This window comes from Mustela lutreola, chromosome 7 (genome assembly GCF_030435805.1).
Source record: "Mustela lutreola isolate mMusLut2 chromosome 7, mMusLut2.pri, whole genome shotgun sequence".
Taxonomy (NCBI): domain Eukaryota; kingdom Metazoa; phylum Chordata; class Mammalia; order Carnivora; family Mustelidae; genus Mustela; species Mustela lutreola.
This window is the reverse complement of record NC_081296.1, coordinates 43,176,463-43,198,027: the sequence shown is the minus strand read 5'-3', so window position 1 is coordinate 43,198,027 and position 21,565 is coordinate 43,176,463. Positions and strand designations below refer to the sequence as shown.

General features: G+C 35.2%; 1 protein-coding gene across 3 annotated transcripts in view; it reads left to right on the top strand.

Annotated features, from left to right (window-relative positions):
• Nucleotides 1–21,565, top strand: part of CCPG1 (cell cycle progression 1) — a 38,932-nt gene that overhangs the window by 7,729 nt on the left and 9,638 nt on the right. For 2 of the 3 annotated variants that reach the window (XM_059180563.1, XM_059180561.1), the window contains exons 2-6: nucleotides 9,371–9,439; nucleotides 11,604–11,724; nucleotides 13,503–13,579; nucleotides 14,618–14,819; nucleotides 18,928–19,179. In XM_059180563.1, coding sequence (XP_059036546.1) covers nucleotides 9,380–9,439; nucleotides 11,604–11,724; nucleotides 13,503–13,579; nucleotides 14,618–14,819; nucleotides 18,928–19,179 — 712 coding nt within the window. In that variant the 5' untranslated portion in view covers nucleotides 9,371–9,379. Of the gene's footprint in view, nucleotides 1–3,264; nucleotides 3,369–9,370; nucleotides 9,440–11,603; nucleotides 11,725–13,502; nucleotides 13,580–14,617; nucleotides 14,820–18,927; nucleotides 19,180–21,565 lie in introns of those variants that run through there. The other variant, XM_059180562.1, reaches the window with a different exon arrangement.

Genomic DNA, 21,565 nt, shown 5'->3' with positions numbered 1-21,565 from the left:
CAATGTCTTCTGTGTTATTCCTTATGTTCCACAAGTAAGTGAAACCATATGATAATTGATTCTCTCTGCTGTAATAAGCCTTGATAAGTCTTAGATGGCTTTTTTCTTGCATCATTATTTTTCATTGATGAAAAAAACCCATTAGCAACTTAAATATCCGCTAATAGGGTAAGAAGCTATGATGAATATAACAGCACATTATGTAGTCATTAAAGTCATTTTTCAATAATTTTTAAAGCATTAAAAATTTGTTAAACAGCTAATTGGGAAAAGTATAAGGTAGGAAACTTACTGACCCCAGTAATTACATAAAATGTTTGGAAGGTAACATATGTAAAAGTCAGGAAGGTAACAAAAGTAGAAGAGAAGAGTGATACAGAGGGAAGGAGTGGTAGGAATTATAAAATGGAACCAAGGATGAAGATATTCTTCTAACCACAATGTATATTATGATGTCTATATTTTTACCAAAGATAGGTATCATGAGGGAAAACTCTTCCCATTACTGAAGCCCACTGGTCAGGATAAGCTCATTTATTCTAACACTAAAATCAGAAAGAAATTTCTGCTGATGATTTTTCTAAAGAAGATGCTTGAAAATGTAGTGCATGTGTGCTTACTAACAGTTTCAGGAAAGAAGATAATGACTTCAGTAAGGCTTTTTTTTTTTTTTTTTTTTGGTGACTTGTTAATGTAGATCCAAGGTACCACAACCAAGAGTTTATGTTGAAGTAAGGTTAAGTTGCAGCACTTCTTTGGGGGCTGTCTCTGTTACACAGTTAAGAGAATAAAATGCCTTAGCATATAGATCTAAACTAGATTTCACTGTCTTTAATAGGAAACAGTGAGTATCTTCAGTATTACATCAGAAAGGCTGGCCTCCTGATAGATGCAAGTGTATATCATCAAATGACTGCTGAAAGTGAGACGGATAGGTGACACAGAAGCCAGCTCCAGCTGGAGACGTTCATCTTTTTTTCTTTTTTTCTTTTTTAATAGATTCTGCTAGGCTTTTTTGTAAGAGGTTTTTAGAGTTGGGGAGTATAGTAACCAGGTAAGACCTCTGTGGTGATGTGGCATTAGGCATCGTCAATTTTCTTTTCTTATTGCTGGAGACTTTACTGGGAAGCTGAAGAGTGGGTAAAATTGTTGGATAATAGTGCATTTCTTAAGCTTTTCTATTTCAATGTCTTCATTGTGATGTTTAGTGATTTTAGTGGCTCTAAATCCCTTTTGAAAATAGGGTTAAAAAATTATAACTATGCTAAGTTTAACAGAGGCAAATTTAAGGGTGGGTCTAAAATTGGAGCTCTTTATCAAAGCCTTAAACATAACACTAATAAGCGAAGTTACTTAGGGAAAAGAGTAATATAAACTACCATTAGGCAACTTATATGCTAAGAAGTAAGAAGTAAGTGCTGTAAATTCAGCACTTTCCAACAATTCCAATTTCCAACAATTTCCATTGTGTTGGAAATTGTGATCTAGGAAAACTTTCTCGTGGAGGAGGGCTGAGCCTTAAATAGAGAAATCCGAAGGAAGGAAGGAAGGAAGGAAGGAAACATTACAAAAGGTGTAACTTGAGAAGTGAAGACATGGAGGTGGGGCTGTCCATTCTGTATTCAGGAGACGCCCAGTAAGTAGATTACTTTGATGAGCTGAGAGTTCAGGAAGGAGGCCTAAGTGATTGGTAGGTTAGAGCAGGTAGTGAAAACTTCTGAATATCTCCCTAGACTTTGACTTTATAGAGAATGTTTATTCTCAGGGTCAGGGGGAGACTTTTAAATGGGAAGAAAAAAAAAATTCTAGTACTTGGAGTAAGTATTATATGTAACCTGCAATCAGTTTAATCTTTGCTTGTATATAAGTGTTTAGGGTGGTTGTTATGTTTAGGAAGGGACCAAGGAAAGAGTTGAAAAATGGGTACTTGTGATAAATACCTTAATAATTAAAACAGCATTGTATTGGTACAAGGAATATAGATCAGTAACAGAATGGAGACTATAGAAACTGATTCATAAATGTATATAGAACTTTATGTAATAAAAAAATGGCATTTCAAATCATAGAAAGTATAGAATTTCAATAATCAGGATAATTTCTAACACCAAAAGGGAGAAATCTGGATACACAAATTTAAATAGCTAAATATAAAAGCCAAAATTGAAAAAGTATTAGTAGACAATATATGAGAATAATATTGTAATCTTTGGAAAGACTTTCTAAGGCAAGTTGTAAAATATAAGTGTTCTAAAGAACACGCTATACTCCATCCTCTACCTCTGCATAAAATTTAAAAACGTTTGTGGTAGAAGGTATTTTTAAAAATTGAAGAATTTTAGAAGAAAATATTTGTGATAAGTATTTAATAGTGAATTATTTCATGACCCAATTTATAAAGAACTTCTACAAATCAATAAAGATAATTAAGAACGAATAACATAGGAACATTAGATAATTTACAGAAAAGGAAATAAGGATAGCCAATAAATATTGGGAAAGGTGTACAATCCCACTAAGTTATCTGGGAAATACAGATTAAAATAAGGAGATCGTTTTTGCTCATGAGGTGATCAGAAATTACATAGGGTCATTACCCTCCTGAGGTTATGGAGAAATAGGTGCCCACTATTTTGGTAGGAGATCTGCCTGAACCTTATACAAAATTCTGATCCACTCCCTCCCCACAATTCCCTGCCTTCAGTTTTCCCCTCTCATGCTTTATTTTTGTCCACAGTACTTGCCACGAGCTGACTTACTTCATATTCTGCTTGTTGGTGGCACCTAGAATATGAACTTTCTTCAGAGGCCATCCTGGTGTTCTGCCACCCCACTGTGTTGTATCTCCAGAACTTGAAATAAAATTCATGCATGGCATATAGCACTAGCTCAATAAGTATATGCTGCCTGAATGAACGAATGTAGTATTTATGTTCTCAGTTAAGGTAGTCTCATTTAAACGATTTCTGTAGGGCTGTTATTGTACAAAAAATAGAATATAAAGAACATTTTTAAAGTTTTTATTAGTTGGGGTGTTAGATTTTCTACCCTTTCTTAAGATGAAATCTGGTTTAAACCAGGCATTTTGATACCCTTTTGGGAAGGTGAAAGTTTGGGAGCCTTTGAAAAAGCATTTGGAAAAAGCTTCTGACTCCTCTTGATCACATTTATTGTCCAGCAGCACTTTTGGAACCTTTGCTGACAGCCCATTGGTTGGCTTACATTGGAATTATAGACGTGTGGGAGAATAATGCCCCCATTCTTCTCCAACATATCTAATTCTAGAAGATAACGGTGATAGGAAACCTTCCCCTTTTTCACAGTAAAATGTAGCTACTCAGGAAGGATGAGGGGTACCATCATATCAGGTAACACTCATTCCAGTTGTACTTTATTTTTTAAGATTTCATTTATTTAGGGGTGCCTGGGTGGCTCAGTGGGTTAAAGCCTCTGCCTTCTGCTCAGGTCATGATCCGAGGGTCCTGGGATTGAGTCCTGCTCCCTGCTCAGCGGGGAGCCTCCTTCTCCCTCCCCCCTCACCCCCGCCCCATCTGCCTCTCTGCCTACTTGTGATCTCTATCTGTCAAATAAATAAAATCTAAAAAAAAAAAAAAAAAAAAAAGATTCATTTATTTATTTGACAGAGACAAACACAGAGAGGGAACACAAGCAGGGGGAGTGGGAGAGGGAAGAGCAGGCTCCCCACTGGGCAGGGAGCCTGATGTGGGGCTGGATCCCGGAACCCTAGGATCATGACCTGAGTTGAAAGCAGATGCTTAACAACTGAGCCACCCAGGCACCTCCAGTTGTACTTTATGAGATAAAATTAATATTGTTGCTGTATTACTACTTTTGACAACTGCCACCTAAATTATTTTATAGCTACATCTTTAACCCATAACTCCCCTAAATTCGGTTCAGCTTCCTGCTTGGTGTTTCCACTTGGATTTGGTAATCGCTGTCTCAAATTTAATGCCCCAAAACAGTTCACCAGTTGTTTTTTTTCATAGCTTACTGGTTTTGAAGCCTTCCTGTCTCAGTGGCAATTTCATTTTGATATTTGTTTAGTCCAGGAGTCATCTTTCACACCTTATATTCAGTATTTTGGGAAGTGCTGTTAGCTAGCTGTACTTTCAGAATACATATTATCTATCCAGTTCTTATTGTCTTCACAGCTACCACCCTGGATCAAACCACCATTATTTCTCAGCTGGATTATTGTAGCTTTGCAAATGACCTACCTGCTTCAGCCCTTGCTGTCCCCCACAGTGCTGTCTCAATAAGGCTACCAGAATGATCTGTTCTTTCCTCATAATTCTTGTGACTTTTAGTTTCGCTGAGAGTAAAAAGCTAAAAAGTCTTAGGATCTATAAGGCCCTGCATGGTCCATCCCCTGCCTGTTAGCTCTCTGTCCTCCTCTCTTCCTACTTTCTTGTTAGCACACATGCCTCACTGCTGATACTCAGAAATGCAGGCTGCCTTCGTTCCAACTTTGTACCTGCTGCTTGGACAGAAAAGCTCTCCCCAGGTTAACTGCATAGCGATTTCATCACGTATTCAAATAGTTGCTCAAATATACTTTAGTTGTTTTTAGATTTTATTTGACAGAACGTGCTCATGCGCGGGCAGGGAGAGTGGCAGGCAGACAAAGAGGGGAGAGGGAGAAGCAGTCTCCCTGCTGAGCAGAGAGCTGCTTTCATTTGTCAGAAGACAAAACAGGACTGGGAGATTTTTCAGTGTTCCTTGCGTAGTCTACTACAAATAGAATTTAAGCCCCAGGAGGCAAGATTCCTCTATCTATTTTATATATTGGTATATAGTATTTTCAATACCTAGCAAGTGCTAAGAACTCAATAAATGTTGTACAGATGGATAAAGGAATTATTTAAAATGGCATTCACCTTAGGCCTCCTGTCTGCTGAAGAATGTGATTATATCAATGTGGAATTGGCCTTTATGCTCTTAGTAGCTTCATAAATGAGATGAGACTTCATGGAGTAAATTTATATCTTGTTATCCCCAGTATGTGCTATGTTGAAACATATGTCTGTAATATGTATTATCATTCTCTTGCATAGAGTTCTACATATAAAATCTTAAATGTTGTGAAGAAATGTTCCTTAGGATCTATTATGAAGTGAAGAGTCAATTTAAATAATGTCTCCTGTTCTGAAATCTCTGGAGACTTTGGATTTTATCCTGAAGGGAGTGTGATTCAGTAGTTTAAATGATCAGATTCATGTTTTAGAATAGCTTTAGTGTGTGGGCAGACTTACAGAGGCGTGACTGGAAGGGAATTGATCACAGGTAGAGATCCATTAGGGAGCGGTCACTGAAATTGAAGTGGGAAATGAAGCTGGGTTAGGCAGTGGAAGCAGGAATGGTTAAGAAGACTTCCCTGGATTTTTGGGTCACGGTGATTTAGTTATCCTAAATCTAGATTTTTTAATCTGATATTTTGTGGCTTTTTTTTATAGCCAGATTGTTTTTGGCTAATGCTGTTCTCTGAGATACCAAAAACAGGAAGAACAGCAGGAAGTGGTTTTCGGTTTGTATAGATTGTATTTGAATACCCAAGAAACCTAAGCAATTGGATATATATGACTGATTAAAAAAATTAAATTAAAGAAGCAATTGGATATATATGACTGATTAAAGAGATTAAAGAAATCGTATTTTTTATGACTTTGTTACTTCCCATAAACTCTGCATATTTCTAAATTATTAGTAAAGCTCTTAAAATGGGAAGGGTTTGTGCACTTGCCTTTGGTCAAAATAATGAGAGGTTCCTCTAGAATTTTGAGTTTCTTAAGGAATAGTTTAGAGTTGTGTTACTAACTGTATCATCATCCAGAAGTCTGTTTACCTTTTTTTTTTTTTTTAAGGGTTTTATTTATTTGTCAGAAAGAGAGAGAGCAGGCGCGCTCAGACAAGCAGAGGGAACTGCAGACAGAGGGAGAAGCAGGCTTCCCGCTGAGCAGGGAGCCTGATGTGGGACTCAATCCCAGCACCCTGGGATCATGACCTGAGCCAAAGTGAGACACTTAACTGACTGAGCCACCCAGGCATCCCACCTTTCTTCTTTTTGAGTGCTTAATATGTGTCAAGCAGTGTGCTGTGTTTGGAATATTTGATAGATAAATAAGCAACTATAGCACAACATTCTCTTTCCAGGAGTAGATTAGGGAAAGATACTAGTCTTTGGGGGTGGGGTCAGGGAATTGTTCACAAAAGTAATGCATTACTTGAGAATGGAAGGATGGACACAGGGGCTTGGGTTGAGGTAATGGGGTAGGGAACTGATCAGAATATCTGCAAAGCCTCAGTTGAGAAAGCGAAGCCTTTTAGGGGAATCAGAATCACGAGGGGAGAGGGAATGGGTGGAGAAAGGATAAGATGCTAAAGAATAAGCAGTAGATATACAGCGCCTTTGGGCATTATCCAAAAACAACAACAACAACAACAAAACCAGTATGAAAATCTTAACATTTTAAAGGAGTAATATATAAAATTATCATTTTAGGAAGATCACTGACAAGTGAGGAGTTTCAGATATAATGGCAACTTTTAGAGTCAGTGTGTCTAGAGTGGGGCTCAGAAATTTACTTTTTAAAATTTTGCTTTAATTACAGTGTTCCCAATCTTTGAGAACTGCTGACTTAAAAGGATTCTTTAGTAGGTCTGTGAATTTTACTTATCCAGACTGTTTCTGTGATGTGACCAATAGTCCTTTTCTCATTTGGGCTAGATGTCAAACTTGTTCTTCCTTCAAGATGAGTAAACAAAGAATTAATCTGGGTCCTGATTTAAGTGGGCTCCTTGATTTGAAAAACTGATATATGCTAAAGTTGTTCCAATTTAGCAATGTATATAACTTTATTTTGAAATGTTAGCTTTGTTAATTTCATCACCTGAGTTATTAGATTACTTTGTTAGAAAACAAATGCTAGGAACTATTTAAAAGGAATGTTTAATAGAAGTTACCAAGAGGAGGGTAGAAGATATATACATTAAATACCTCTGATTGGGTTTGGTAATTCACAAATTTTGGAGGGTTATTAACAAAATAAAGCACTGGTAAGTCTCGGGGTGAGACGGAGCAGCAGTGAGAATGTGAGTTTATAGAAGAGGTTCGAATCTTTCACATGGTGGAGAAAGAATGCTTTTTAGGCTTCAACCAGTTTTCTTTATTTTACTTCTTGTTCCATATAGAATGGTTTTTCCAACTACTCAGTCACTTAAACCAGACACCTGCGAGTTATCCTACCAACACTCTCTCCCTCTTATGTGTCTGGTTATTCAGTCCTTTTTAAAAAAATCTTTCGTGTCTTCTAAAATCTTTCCACCCCCTCCCTTCTGCTTTGTTTTCTCCCCCTCATCAGTCCTGGTTAAATGTAGGTGCTTATCTTCTCCAAGGAGTATTGCGCTGATGGCTTGTATCCCGCACATTTAGGGCTCTTTAATTGCTTCCTCATTTTAATATATGCACTTTTAAAGATTCATATCTGATTTTCTTTTAATATTCCACTCATACTAGGTTAATTGCCTTGGTTAGAACTTTCATATTTAATTGTTTCTGCCTTGTTTTTGCTCTCTAATGCTTTTTCTGTTCTTTTGGGGAATCCCGCCAGTGTCATTTTTTAAAATGGGGAAACAGAACTTTACCTTTTGTGATTTCTTAATTTTTAAATTTTAGCAATTAATTCAGGTAAAAAAATGGTCTCTCATATGTCTTAAACATTGCAACCTCCTTTATATTTGTATTATCTATATTATTATATTATTTATAATCACTTATTTATTCTATTCATTCATTGACCATTCTCCTTTCCTCCTGCTCAGTCTTCATGTGGTCTCATATGTTACCCATGATTTTCAAATTGTTGTAAAAGAATTTAAGTACAAATAGTAATGTATCAAACTTTTTTTTAACTCATAAAAACTAGTTCAATGAGGAATTGGGAGTTATATAGTCAATTTAATAAGGAATGCTGAAATAAAATTACTAAGACATAAAAATTGGTTAATACCCAAAGGTATACAGACTATAGCCTTTGGGATAGTCTTCTGTGCTAAGAAGGAAAACATGTATTGTATTGTAATAGTTTACCTTTAAATTTATAGTTATAAACTGTCTGGGCCCTAATCAATTATAAGTAAGAAATCATGTAATTGAGTGATCTCAGGTGAACTTATTAAAAAATGCTTTAGCATGACAGTAAAATTCACAGTCATCTTTATGTCTTATTTTAGATTTTGAATAATTTGTTTGAAAACATGCTAATTTTTATATTCTTAGTGACCAAGAACCTTCTCATTTTATTTTATTATTATTTTTAGGGGAGAGAGGGACAAAGGGAGAGAGAATCTTAAGCATGCTCCATGCCCAGCATGGAGCCCAATGCAGGGCTCAATCTCATGATCCTGAGATCATGACCTGAGCTGAAATCAGGAGTCTGATGTTTAACTGACTGAGCCACCCAGGCACCCCAACACCTTCTCCTTTCAAAATGTTAATTTTTTCAGAGTCACTGATGGAAGATTTAGACCAATATTTTTTGCCCTGTTCTTATTTAACCACTGGTTCCATATTAAATTTTCTGCAGTAGAGCTTTCAATTAAAACACCAGCCATCAAGTTGGGTTTAATGTGTTCTCAATGTATGTACAATAATAGAAGTATTTATAGGACTTAAATGTATAGAACAAAGCCAGTAAGATTCCATTTAATTAGCTTGGTTTTGATGTTTAAATAGGAGCTTCAGATAGAAAGGAGAAAATAAACCAGGTAGAATGACCAGGATATTTGCTGGGTTAGGACTTAAGTCTAGGTTATTGTCAATGACCACAAGTTTCTAACCAATTTCTAGTCTTCTCCCCCCATTTTAATTTAGGTGGAGTATTGCTGACACCGTTATTTTCATAAAAACTGTGATCATGTTTCTGCCCTGCTTGAAAAATCTCAATTGCTTCATGTTGCCAACACAATAGACTTCATTTTGCTTGGCCTGGGAGCTCTTCCACTCTCCTATTTGGTCTCTCAACCCTTGATTTACCCACACATTCAAATTGGCTTCTCCTTTCCCTTCTGTCCTGTGTGGCCAAATCCTTCTTTCATATTCAGCTTGTTTATTTCTACAGTGTGACTGTTTGTACTATTCTAGCTCAGGAGGATGTCTTCGAAGTTTGGTTCTATTTGTTCATCCAGGTATGCAGTTAATAGATCCTGTATGAGAAATCTATGGGTGGGTTGTCTCAGTTTCACCTGGAAGGCAGGCAGTAAGCTACTTTTCCTGCTTGGGCACATATAGTGCTTCCTATAGAATTTTTTGAAATGTACCCCACATGACAATATGTTTTTGTATTTGTAGACCTGAAAAATGTCTGAAAATTCCAGTGACAGTGATTCATCTTGTGGCTGGACTGTCATCAATCATGAGGTATGTTGTTTAATACTTTTTATAAGGCCATTTGTAATACTACAGTGTATCACCTGGGTTTTTTGAAGGCCAGTGTTTGCTGCATTGAAGCCTGAGGTTCCATTGTCTTTAGCTTGGACATTTTACCACCCACATTAAACTTTACTGCTGAAAACTCTTCATTCATGAGCCAGTGTCTTCTGCATTGTTATGTGGTACATTTCTCAGCTTCGAGAAAGTAGGCAAATATTTGTTGAGGGTTTATTATTGTTTTGGCCCTGTACTTTTATCTATAATCTCATAGAATTTTAAATAACCTCTGTGGTATAGATTTGCATTCTCATTTCATAGTTGAGGAAACTAGAACTTAGAGAGGGTAATTAATTTACCCAAGATTATGTAACTAGAAAATATCAGAGCCTGCATTTAAACCAGAAAGGAGCATGGGGAACATGTGTTCTACTTTGGATATGTTATGCTACATTATGTTGCTAACAGAACTTGATTGAAAAAGGACTATGGCTAGAACGCTTTCAAAAAAGGAGTTTTGTTAAGGAAGTATGATGTTACATGACTAGTATATAATAAGCATTAATTTATTTTCCACACTGGTAACATACGTTTACTATAGAAAAATCATAAAAATACTGATGAGTAGAAGCAATAAGTTAAAAATCATCTATATCGTAAAGTTTTAATGGATTTTTCTATAGTTTACCTGTTTGTTTTTAGGGGCTCTTAGCCTTGACTTGTTTTCCTTGATTAATAAAAAGTTTAAGTGGTAATTTTTAGAATTACTTTGATAATTTAAGATTTAGACATGGCTAGTTATGTCTTCTTAAAATCAACATTAACCAAAAAATGATTTTTCTGCAGTAAAATTTGAAAATTTAATAGCAGCTCTACCAATTGAGATTGGGGTGGTTTCTTTTTTCTTTTTTTAATTAATGATTTTTCTATTTTTAGCCTGTTTTCTATGAAGTAGATCAACTCCCATAGCAATAAATTCTCCTTCAAGGATAATTAACAGTATAGGAGCAAGGAAGCTGTGGGAGTCTTGTGATTCTGTAGTATGAAGCAAGATAGTAAACCTCTCTGGCATTTAGCCAAGTGTGTCAATAGGGTATTCTGTATTAGAGATATCTGGTCATAGAGTAGATCATACTTGTGTTTTTATCCCTCTTCCTTATCTAGTTTGCAGGTTCTACTGCTAATGTCTAATAGATGTGTTTCCTTTTCCTTTCTCATTGCTATTTTAGGACAGTACTGATCTCCCCTGCAGTCCCCAGTTCAGCCCTAACCTTGCCTGTTTCTTTTTCCTGCCACTTTAGGCAATCCCATGGTCTTAACATTCAGAGTTCTCTTTAGAATTCAACTCAAAACATACTCCTTTGATGAATTCTTTTAATTTTTGCTGTTTCAAGTTATATATATCAGGAGAACTTAGACCTTTGATTTCATGGATCAGTAAACTACAGGAAAGATTGGGAGAAGGATATGGGGACAAACAGAAGGAGCTTAGTGGCTAACTTTATTTTGCTAATAAGATATGAGGAGAAAAAAAACTGTAAGACCCACTGTATTATTACACAGAAGACAGTCTGACATCAAAGTAGGAAGGACAACCTTGGAAGAATAAAGAATACTCTATAAAATTGTGTAGGGAAAGTTTACTCCATTAATCCTATAGTTCATTTTAATCCTTGCCCTTAGACTTTTTTAGTTCTACATTGTCATAGTAAATAGTTATTTGAATGTGAAAGTTTCTCTGAATAGGCTGTAAATTTGAATTTTGGATTTGAATTTTTTATATTTCATAATACATAGCAAAATGCCTTGCATAGTACCTTCATAAATGTTGGGTAGAGGTAAAATAACAGAAGCAGCTAAAGTTTAGTTTAAAAACTTATCCTCTGGGATCAAATTTATTGCTTGGGCTTATAAAATAGAGTAGAGGGTTTGACTTGGCTAACTTCTCTTAGAATCTAAGCCTGCGATTCCATTCTGCCATTTCATTGCCATAGACCTTTATGGACTAAATTGAATAAAAGGTAGTCAGATTAGATACTGCTCCCTTCGGAGAATGGCAGTATCTAGGACTTTGGCCAGTGGAAGTATCTACATGTAGTAATAATCAACTTTGAGTGGCTGATAGACATAGAACTGATTATCGTTTTTTTCTTAGGGGTCTGATACAGAGATGGTGAATTCTGAACATGGTACAACTAGTGACAGCTGTGAGCTCACTCCAGAATGTACATCTTTAGAGCAAGAGGAGCTACAAGTATTGCAGCCAGAGCAGGGAGGTAAGATACGAAAAAGAGTCTGGTTTGTTTGTTTGTTTGTTTGTTTTAAAATAATAATAGAATGTGGAAATGACAGTACGAGTCTTGCCTTTTTTCTAGGTGGGCAGCCTTTCTAGCTAATCTAAATGATCAGGTCGCTGAATGACTAGAATTTTGGTGTGGATTAGGTAGTGGTACCGACCTGTCCAGGGGTTTGCTTATTGATAGCTGTAGTGTGTTATTTAGGCGTCTGTATAACTCTTTCATACTACACTTGTAACCGGTAACTAAATATTGCTAATCTTGATTAAGACTAGTGATGTACAAAATAATTAGTCATAAGGGATTTACTAAACTCAGATTCTTTAGTTATCTGTCATCACACTTCACATTACTTTTGGTTAGAGGTGGTAAAAGGCATTTAACTGCCGTACTCTTCATTTTTAAATTACGTCTTAAGCTTCTTTAAAAACTGCATTGAAATGTAAACAGAACATTTCCTTAGGAGAATAAAGTATATGGGTCATGGCTAGAAATACCATAGATTATATCTGTAAATCTTGTTTTCAGCCTGTGTATTGATTATTCTCCTTTGAACAGTGATTCTTATCTTTGATAGGTCAGAGATCTCCTTCAGAATCTGAAAGCTGTGAATGTTTTCTCCCAAGAAATGCCCATACTCACATATGTAAAAGGAGTTTTACTCCTTGGGAGTCCTTGGACCCAAGTACATCTTCTTTGAAGTGTCTTAATTTCATATTAATATGCTGCTAGGGGCTTTCTAACACATATGAATGGGGTAATTTTTCTCTTTTTTTCTCCCTTTTTTTTTTTTTTTTTTTGGAGGGGCTGAATTATATAAGAAATACACATTCATGACAGAAAAAAAATAATGAGCAAAAAAAATTTTAAGTCACCTTTAATTCTTTTTATCTGGTGATAACTGCTGTTAACATTTAGTATATGTTCTTTGTTATGCATAAAATTTATATATGTTTATCACGTTTTAATATTTTTAACTTCAATTTTATAGACTTTTTCATTTAAAATATGATTTTATAAACTCCAGTTGGTTTTTTTGGTACATTTTTCCTTTGAGGAGTTTTTTATAAAATACATTTGCAATAGTGACATTATTTTGCTTTCCTGTGTTCTTTTGAATCCTTTTTATAATCCTTTTTATTGCAAAAAATTCATAATTTGAAGATAGTTTTGATTTTTCTGTTACCAAGCATTAACAGTCATTAGAATAGTGCTACTTTTAGGAATGTAGGAAATGTAACATCAGACGTCTGAAAATTGGTTTTCCATATTAACAGGTATTTACAGGCACACTGGATTCGGTACTTTTGTATTGTAAAGATTATGTTTACTTAGAGATTTATATTGTTTTTTTAGTAGATACTAAAGGAATTCAATATCTAAAGTTATCCTCTGACAATTTCAAATAATTATATTTAAAATATAAAGATCTTTTTAGCAGCAGTTTGCAATTTCAGTTAAGAGAAATATTTTACTAGGAGTATTTTTATCCATTGCTATCTCTTCTGAAGGAATGAATTATTTCAGTAAAGAAAGTGTTAATATAAAATACTTTAAAAAATACATTTTGGATTATGTTGAAAGTACTATATATAAGCCAATTGCGAGAGAACTTTTTAGCAACTGTAGTATATGTTAATTAATTAAATCTACTTCAAAAAATAGGACTAGATTTTATGTACTCAGATTATAATCTGTGTGGACTACAAAAACTCAATTAAGTGTAACTGATTGAATTGATCTTTGCTTTATATCAGAGAGTAGCCAGAATGACACAGTGTTAATGGGAGAAACTGCTTATCCAGCTTTGGAGGAAACAAAGTCAGCACTTGAGGTAAACTTGTGTTGTACTCTGTAGATACATGATAAGCAATATTCTTTAGTGAATACTAAGGAATAATTAAAGCTTCCATTTCTAGTTGTGCGTTCTTTTCCTCTTCGAATTACTAATAACTTTTATTAAAAATTTTGAGATTCCATAGATTGGTCACTTTTATTATTAGAGTTTAGCTTCTGTCTTCTAAACTCTTAAGTGAGATGTCTTTTAATTTATCGAAGTAATTACAAAAGAATTTCTTTTCATTTACCCTCTAATAAATTTTTTTGCAAATAGATTACATTCTTGAATTATGTAGAGAAATAATTTATTAGGGTTTATCAAAAAAGGAAGATTCATTTTTAAATTTGAGAACAACCTAAATCTTGTTTTTTGATGTTTTACTTGACTTCTTTTTTTTTCTTTTTAAAGATTTAATTTATTTTTTGACAGAGAGAGAGATCACAAGTAGGCATAGAGAGAGGGGGAAGCAGGCTCCCCGAAAAGCAGAGAGCCCGATGCGTGGCTCGATTCTAGGACCCTGAGATCGTGACCTGAGCCAAAGGCAGAGGCTTTAACCCACTGAGCCACCCAGGCGCCGCTTTACTTGACTTCTTGATAAAACTAGATGATTTTTACATGGCATAGCTATTGAAGTTTATTATATATATATAACCATGGAAATTTGTTATGAGTCTTATGGGCTTCCTGACTACAGAGTTATGGTCAAATAAACCCATGGGATTAGTGAGAAATGAATCCTCTCTTTTCTGTTGTCCTTGATTTTAATAGTGGGCTTCTTATCTTCTGCAGCCTACAATGATTAGGCAGCAGTTTGTTCTAATTCTGAAAGACTGGTCAAGGTGTTCGATGGTGATTTGAACTAAAAGATGAGCCTGCTATTGTCATCTTTGTCTTTTGGGCAGGATTCCTATATCTTTTATTTTAAGCCCAAATTACCACAGTACTTAAGTACTGTTGTATACTTTGAGCTACGTAGAAAATATAAGGCTCTCAAAAAATTGTTGAATTACTGTCTTTAAAATTATTCCTCAGAGAGAAGAAGCAAAGTCATCTGAAGACAATGTCTATTTTGGAACTGTCAGTGATGATTCTGATATTGTTACCCTTGAGCCACCTAAGTTAGAAGAAACTGGAAATCCGGAAGCTCTAATTGTTGAAGAAGTGCAGAGTCCAGAAGACTTTAACATGGGGTCTTCTTCCAGCAGCCAATATACATTTTGTCAGCCAGAAACTGGTAAGAGCTGCATAAAGAGTACACTGATAGAGACCTACGGTGTCTTAGGACCACCTTTTATACAATGGCCAAGTTTTTAATATATTTAAGATTTTTTGCAAAATCTACTGTTATGTCTAGTGTTTTCTTAGATTGTAGGTCCCAAGAGCAGAAATGCTATAACAGTAAATACCATCTTTTATTAAGTAAAAGATGAAAAAAAATATCTTCAAGGAGCTTTGTTATTGTCTGAAACACTCCAGAATGCATTTGATATATTTTAGGTATTTAAGGGTAGAAGATTAAGCCATTGTAAGTAAAAATAGGAGAAAGTTAAAATTTCTGTTTACAGTGGTACAAATTTTAATTTCTAGAAATTGTGGAAGAAGCTTCTTATTGAAGTCTGTTAGATCCTTTCAATTATTAATCATTTAACAAACATCTGTTGAATGCTCCTTATGTGCTAAACAGAGTTCAGAGAGCTGGCAATACAGCAGATCCCAAAGCCCCTGACCTTTGTATCTTTCATTGTAGATTGAGTTATGAAAGTGTGCCTATTTTAAGTCACATTTAAGGCACTCAGTGCCTACTATTAAGACAATGATTTGGAGGTTAAAATGGGAATTCCTGAGCTAATTCCTTTCTGTATTTCTTTGGCTCAGCTTGAGGGGTGTATGTAACATCTTTCAAGGTGCACATAAATATTTAGACACAAAGGGAAATAAAAGAAACAAAGCTATAATTAACACACAGTTATTTATTTTTTTTAAAGATTTTTATTTATTTGACAGACAGAGTAGGCAGAGAGGCAGGCAGAGAGAGCGAGAGAGAGAGAGAGAGAGAGAGAGAGAAGCAGGCTCCCTGCTGAGCAGAGAAGCCGATGCGGGACTCGATCCCAGGACCCTGAGATCATGACCTGAGCCAAAGGCAGTGGCTTAACCCACTGAGCCACCCAGGCGCCCTATTAACACACAGTTATTAACAAACACTTGTAACTCAGGGATGAATTGAGAGAAAGACAAGTTGGAACACGGCTAGTGATTCCAGAATATCCTAATTTGATTCAAAAATAAGGATGTGTTTATTTTAGATCATTTTCTTAGAGTTTATCATTCTTTAATATTTACATTTGCCAGTATCAGACAATGGAATTTCTGTTACTCCACTTCAAGCTAATAAAAGGTCAAGTAAAGATTTTTAGCTATCTCATTTAATGGCAAGTTATTTTCAGTTAGTATATCAGTTTGGCTATAAACAAGAGCTTAAAAACACTTGATTCAAGTATTTGAATGCTGATCTGGCATTCTTAGTGGTCAGCCTTTGCCAGAATGGTTTACATAGTATATTTATTACAAGGACTAACAAATTGACCTTTAGAATCTTTTTTGTTTATCAAATTTTATTTTGTTTGTTTAAATCTAGGATTCACACTCTTTTCAAGTAGTCTTCTTTTTTCCTTCTTTCCTTTATTTTTTTGGAAGACTATAGATGATGGTTTAATTTGAGAATATTCACGGGCCAGAAAAAGTAGTCACATTGAAGTAGGAGTATTGCAGAACGGTCCAAGCAGATGTTTAAGGAATTGATCCTACAAACTTAATTTTTTCAGGAACTTGGATACTTCAAAGCACATTATTCTGGTGTTTATCTCCTTTCTGAACTTGGACTTCTTGGGAATTTTACAGTTTCAGTTAAGAGAAATATTTTACTAGGAGTATTTTTATCCATTTCTCTCTCTCCTAAAGGAATGAATTATTTCAGTAAAGAAAGTGTTATATAAAATAATTTTTAAAAATGGCATTTTGGATTATGTTGAAAATACTATATATATATAAATCCATTGCGAAGAGTCTACGTTCTCTCTCACCTCCTATTTTTTTGGTTTGTTAATCCCCTGCTCCCCATTGCCTGGTTATTTTGATTTTTCCTTTCCCTTCTTCTCCATCTCTGTAGGATTCCAAGTTGTTTCTTCTTCTAAATTAAATTCTTGTGGAAATATACTTTTTGTTCATTTAAGAATACTAGCCACTCCCTTGCACTGGAGTCTCCCCCAAGAAAGCAAAATTGGTAGTTGTAGAAAAGCTTGTATTTGCATAGATGTTTTTTTTAAAGGTGTGATTGTTCAATTTTGATGGAGCACAAATAACAATGTTGAGTGAATATTAAAATAAGTATTTTCAATTCTCTTTTTCCTTTTTAGTCTTTATAATAAAGCTTTATACATCTTTTTTCCTGTTTATTCACAAAAGAAAGGTGGTGGGAGAAGCTGTGGAAGATTCCTGAATGCATAAGGGGATGGGATGATCAGCTGAAACACCATGTTCCTAGCCAACTCGCTTTCCAAGGTGGTGTGACTAAATCTGATCAGCTTTTCTTGAGCTGAATGTGCCTAGTCACATTTACTATTAGTGCTTTAAAGATAACTGTTGTCATCTGTGATACTCTAAACAGGTGTTCAAAGTGATCTTGTAATAAAGCTGGCTAAGCTTATTGCATGCCTTTGCATTGCCTGCATCTTGGACTATGGGCCAAATTAAGTTTTGAAAGAAATTTAAAAATCAAAATACTTTGGCTATTAGATATATGGGTTAAAAAAGATGGAAGCATTAGATAAGGATATGAATTTATTAATATGGATTAGGCTGGCTTGTTTACTTAGAATCTATGATGAAGGCAATAGAATTAAATTTATTTAAGGAATTTTGACAAATGGTTTGTTTTTACGTTTACCCATCTTAATACTGCCAGAAAGTCTGACTTAAATACTCCAGCCATAATCTTGAATGCCTTTGTGTTATGTAATGCTTTATTTAAGTCTTCCTTTCTTTCTCTTTGTCCAAGAAATATAACCTCACAGCTGAGGCGACGGCATCTGGGAAAAACTAGTGATCAAGAATAACCAGATAAACATGATGGGCATAAGGGTCATGACCAAAAGAACTCTCAGTGGCATCTGTATAACTAAATACTAGAAATAATCATTCATCCAGTAGTTCTTTCTGTCTGTGTGTTTGGTGTTGTCGGTGTGAAAGTTAACCAGATCCTCTGTGACCCATCTTTAAAAAGTACTGCCTAACCCAAGTCACCAACTTTTCCTGTGGCATGGATATCCTGTCTTCTGAAGAACTGTTTTACTTTTTTGAAGCATGGATGTTTGTTGTTTGGAGCTGTTTGTATCAAATTGAGGTTCACATTTTATCCTTACTTTTAGTTCCTTTTTTTTTTCTTCCTTAAAACTGGCCTGTGGAAATTATTACTGAGCCATCTAACTTACTGTGTCAATATGTAGTTTATTGATTGGTAGAACAGTGTTAACAAGTTCTACATTTAAAAAAACTGAAGGCGATTTTTTTTTTAGTGGATATATTTCCAGGACTTGAGATTTCTTATGGATTTTTTTGTTGTTGTTCTTTACTGTTCTTTTCATAAAGGAGCAGCACCAGACTAGTCGTTAATATCGGAGATAGCTGTTGTGTCACTTCCTCATGCTGACATATTTACTAGAGGGTAAAATTAATAACCTTCTAGTAAGAGTGGCAGTCGAAGGGAAGGGCTCATCTGACTTCTGGAAACCTGTTAAACTATAGTGCTTTGAATGTTGATTATGGACACAAAGGATGGAAATGAAACTAGGGTCCAGATTCACCCAAAAAAACTTTTGGTAGTTACTGTACTTTGTAAGTTGCAGGAACTGTTCATATACCTCCATGTGTTCCTTAAACAGTTGAGCTTAAATTACCTCCTTTTGCAATTGAAAGAAGAGAGTTTCTTTTTCTTTCTAGAAACAGTATCTGTTTATGGCTGTAATAGCAAAGAAATTTAATAGGCTATGAGAATGATTGTTCTAACAGTGTAAACTAGAAGAGAAGTTAAAAAAATAAAACCAAATAAACCCTCAAAGGCACAGAACATGATTAATAGATTCTTGTGTATCACAGTTGAAATCTTTTCTGTTTTGGTTTTATGTTGAAAAACTTGAAAACTTGAGTTTCTTTTTGTGTTGTTTGTTTTTGGTTTTGGCTGTCTTATGTAAAAGGACACGTAGGGATGGCATTGACTATTCTAAATCATATTTATTGGAAAAGCTATTCTAAAATTTTTAATATTTACATTTTTCTTTTTAAAATAGTATTTTCATCCCAGCCTAGTGACAACGAATCAAGTAGTGATGAAACCAGTCATCAGCCTAGTCCTGCTTTTAGACGCCGCCGCGCAAGGAAGAAGACTGTTTCTAGTTCAGAATCCGAAGAACGGCAACACCCTGAACAAGAAACTGACCCATCTAAGGAGCTGTGTAAACGCCAGTTCAGCAGTGGTCTGAATAAGTGTGTTATACTTGCTTTGGTGATTGCAATCAGCATGGGATTTGGGCATTTCTATGGTAAGTATTTGAAAGTTGGTTACACGTAAACAAATCATGTGTATGGGCACTTGCTAAGAGAGGAATTCTGGGAACTGTTTTCAGTGTCATCATTAAATATATGACCTTGGAAAGCTTGCTGTTTATTTGAGCCTCAGGTTTCTCATTTGGAAAATGGGCACAGTGCTAGCTTTCTCACAAAGCTATTTTCACTTACGTCAGATGGTATTTACTTAAGAAATGTAGGGATTTTGGGTGCCTGGGTGGCTCAGTGGGTTAAGCCGCTGCCTTCGGCTCAGGTCATGATCTCAGGGTCCTGGGATCGAGTCCCGCATTGGGCTCTCTGCTCGGCAGGGAGCCTGTTTCCTCCTCCTCTCTCTCTCTGCCTGCCTCTCTAGCTACTTGTGATCTCTCTCTGTCAAATAAATAAATAAAATCTTTAAAAAAAAAAAAAGAAATGTAGGGATTTTTAGCATGCCTTTTTTTTTTAATTTTTTCAATTTATTTATTTTCAGAAAAACAGTATTCATTATTTTTTCACCACACCCAGTGCTCCATGCAATCCGTGCCCTCTATAATACCCAACACCTGGTACCCCAACCTTCCACACCCCCGCCACTCCAAACCCCTCAGATTGTTTTTCAGAGTCCACAGTCTCTCGTGATTTAGCATGCCTGTTTGTTTATTTTTTGTTTTTAATTTTTTTAAAAGATTTTATTTATTTATTTGACAGACAGAGATCACAAATAGGCAGAGAGGCAGGCAGAGACAGAGTAAGGGAAGCAGGCTCCCTGCTGAACAGAGAGCCCGATACGGGGCTGGATCCCAGGACCCTAGGATCATGACCTGAGCTGAAGGCAGAGGCTTTAACCCACTGAGCCATCCATGCACCCCTGTTTTTAATTTTTAAAAAAGATTTTATTTATTCGATAACAGAATGAGAGAGCATGAGGGGCAGGGAAGGGCAGACAGAAAGGCCTCTTTGCCTGAGCTTAACCCTTGAGCCACCCAGGTGCCCCTAAACTTTGCTTGTTATTTTCCTTGTTAATATTTATGTATATTGATTATCTTTAAACCCTTTAAAAGTGTCTTAGATGAAAAGAGGAAGGAATTTCATGTGGTATAATTTTTCATTGGGGAGCCTTACCATTGAGTCTTATTCAACATTTTGTATAAAGATGAGACTGAGAACTGAAAACTTCATGCTCATTCACACACTCTGTATTAAAATTTTGAAAAAAAAAAAAAACACTTTAAACAGATGTTTTAGATCTTGTCAGTTTTACAAATTTCAGTTTGCTATACATGAAGTACTTCTAGGTTTTTTTGCTGGTATGATCCACAATTTAACTTTGGAATGTTCCTGTTTTGTTAGTTCCTTTCAACAATGTCTTCTTTATGCAAAAATTGAAGAGTTACATGTACCCTTTGTTAATGTGTGGAAAGGATGCATTAAAAACATACATAGTGTAATGTTAGAAGAAACTTAAGACAATATTTGTTTAAAGTCAGAGTTAGTAAAATATGTTTCTTCTTGTTTAAATTTATATTGCTAAAAATAAGCATTTAGACTCCTGGTGGATACCTGCTTGAATTTAATACTGAGATAGTATAATTTGTATCCTTCCTTGAAGGTTATTGTAATGAGTTTTGACTTGAAGTAATATGCATACTTTTGTTTATTTTCTAGTTGAAACAAATGTATGAGCGTATTTTTGAGAATGATTTTTTCCCCCACAGGTAAACATGGAGTTAACAAACGAGAAGGTCTTATCTTGATCTTTTTTTCTTACTAAAAAATGTGGACAGTGATTTAATGTTAATCCAGATTGCTTTAAAACTACCAATTGCATGACCTTTAAGTATTTTGTAGAAGGAGCAATGTAGAGAGGAGTGCTTTCAAAATTGAGAAATTGCTGCTTTGTTTAAATAAGTGTTTGGTTACTTGTAAAATTTACTTCAATGATTATATCTAATAAAATATTTTCCTGTACTTTTAAAAATTATCCTTTCGGAATATGAAAAGCCTGGGTAATATGAAGTAGTTTTGCGTGGTGATGAGATTGACTCAGCGAACATATAAAAACAGTTAGTTTTTCAGGGTCACTGTTTAAAGGACATCACTTTTTCCCTTAATTCTGGCACTGATCTCAACACTTAAAGAGCTCGTTTGAGTTGATTTCAGAACCACTTTGAATTTCTCATGCACCATGAAGTTAGTCATTGCATACTCCATAATCAGTTGTTTGCTTACTAATTATTGAACAAAAACATACTATTTAAGTGAATTACTCAGGGCATTTGCCAACCGCAGCTCTTTATAAATTTGGAGAATCAGATCTATCCCAGAAGGAGGGGAGAATTAACAGGATTGAGGATAGTAAAACAGTGTATTACAGGTATTTGC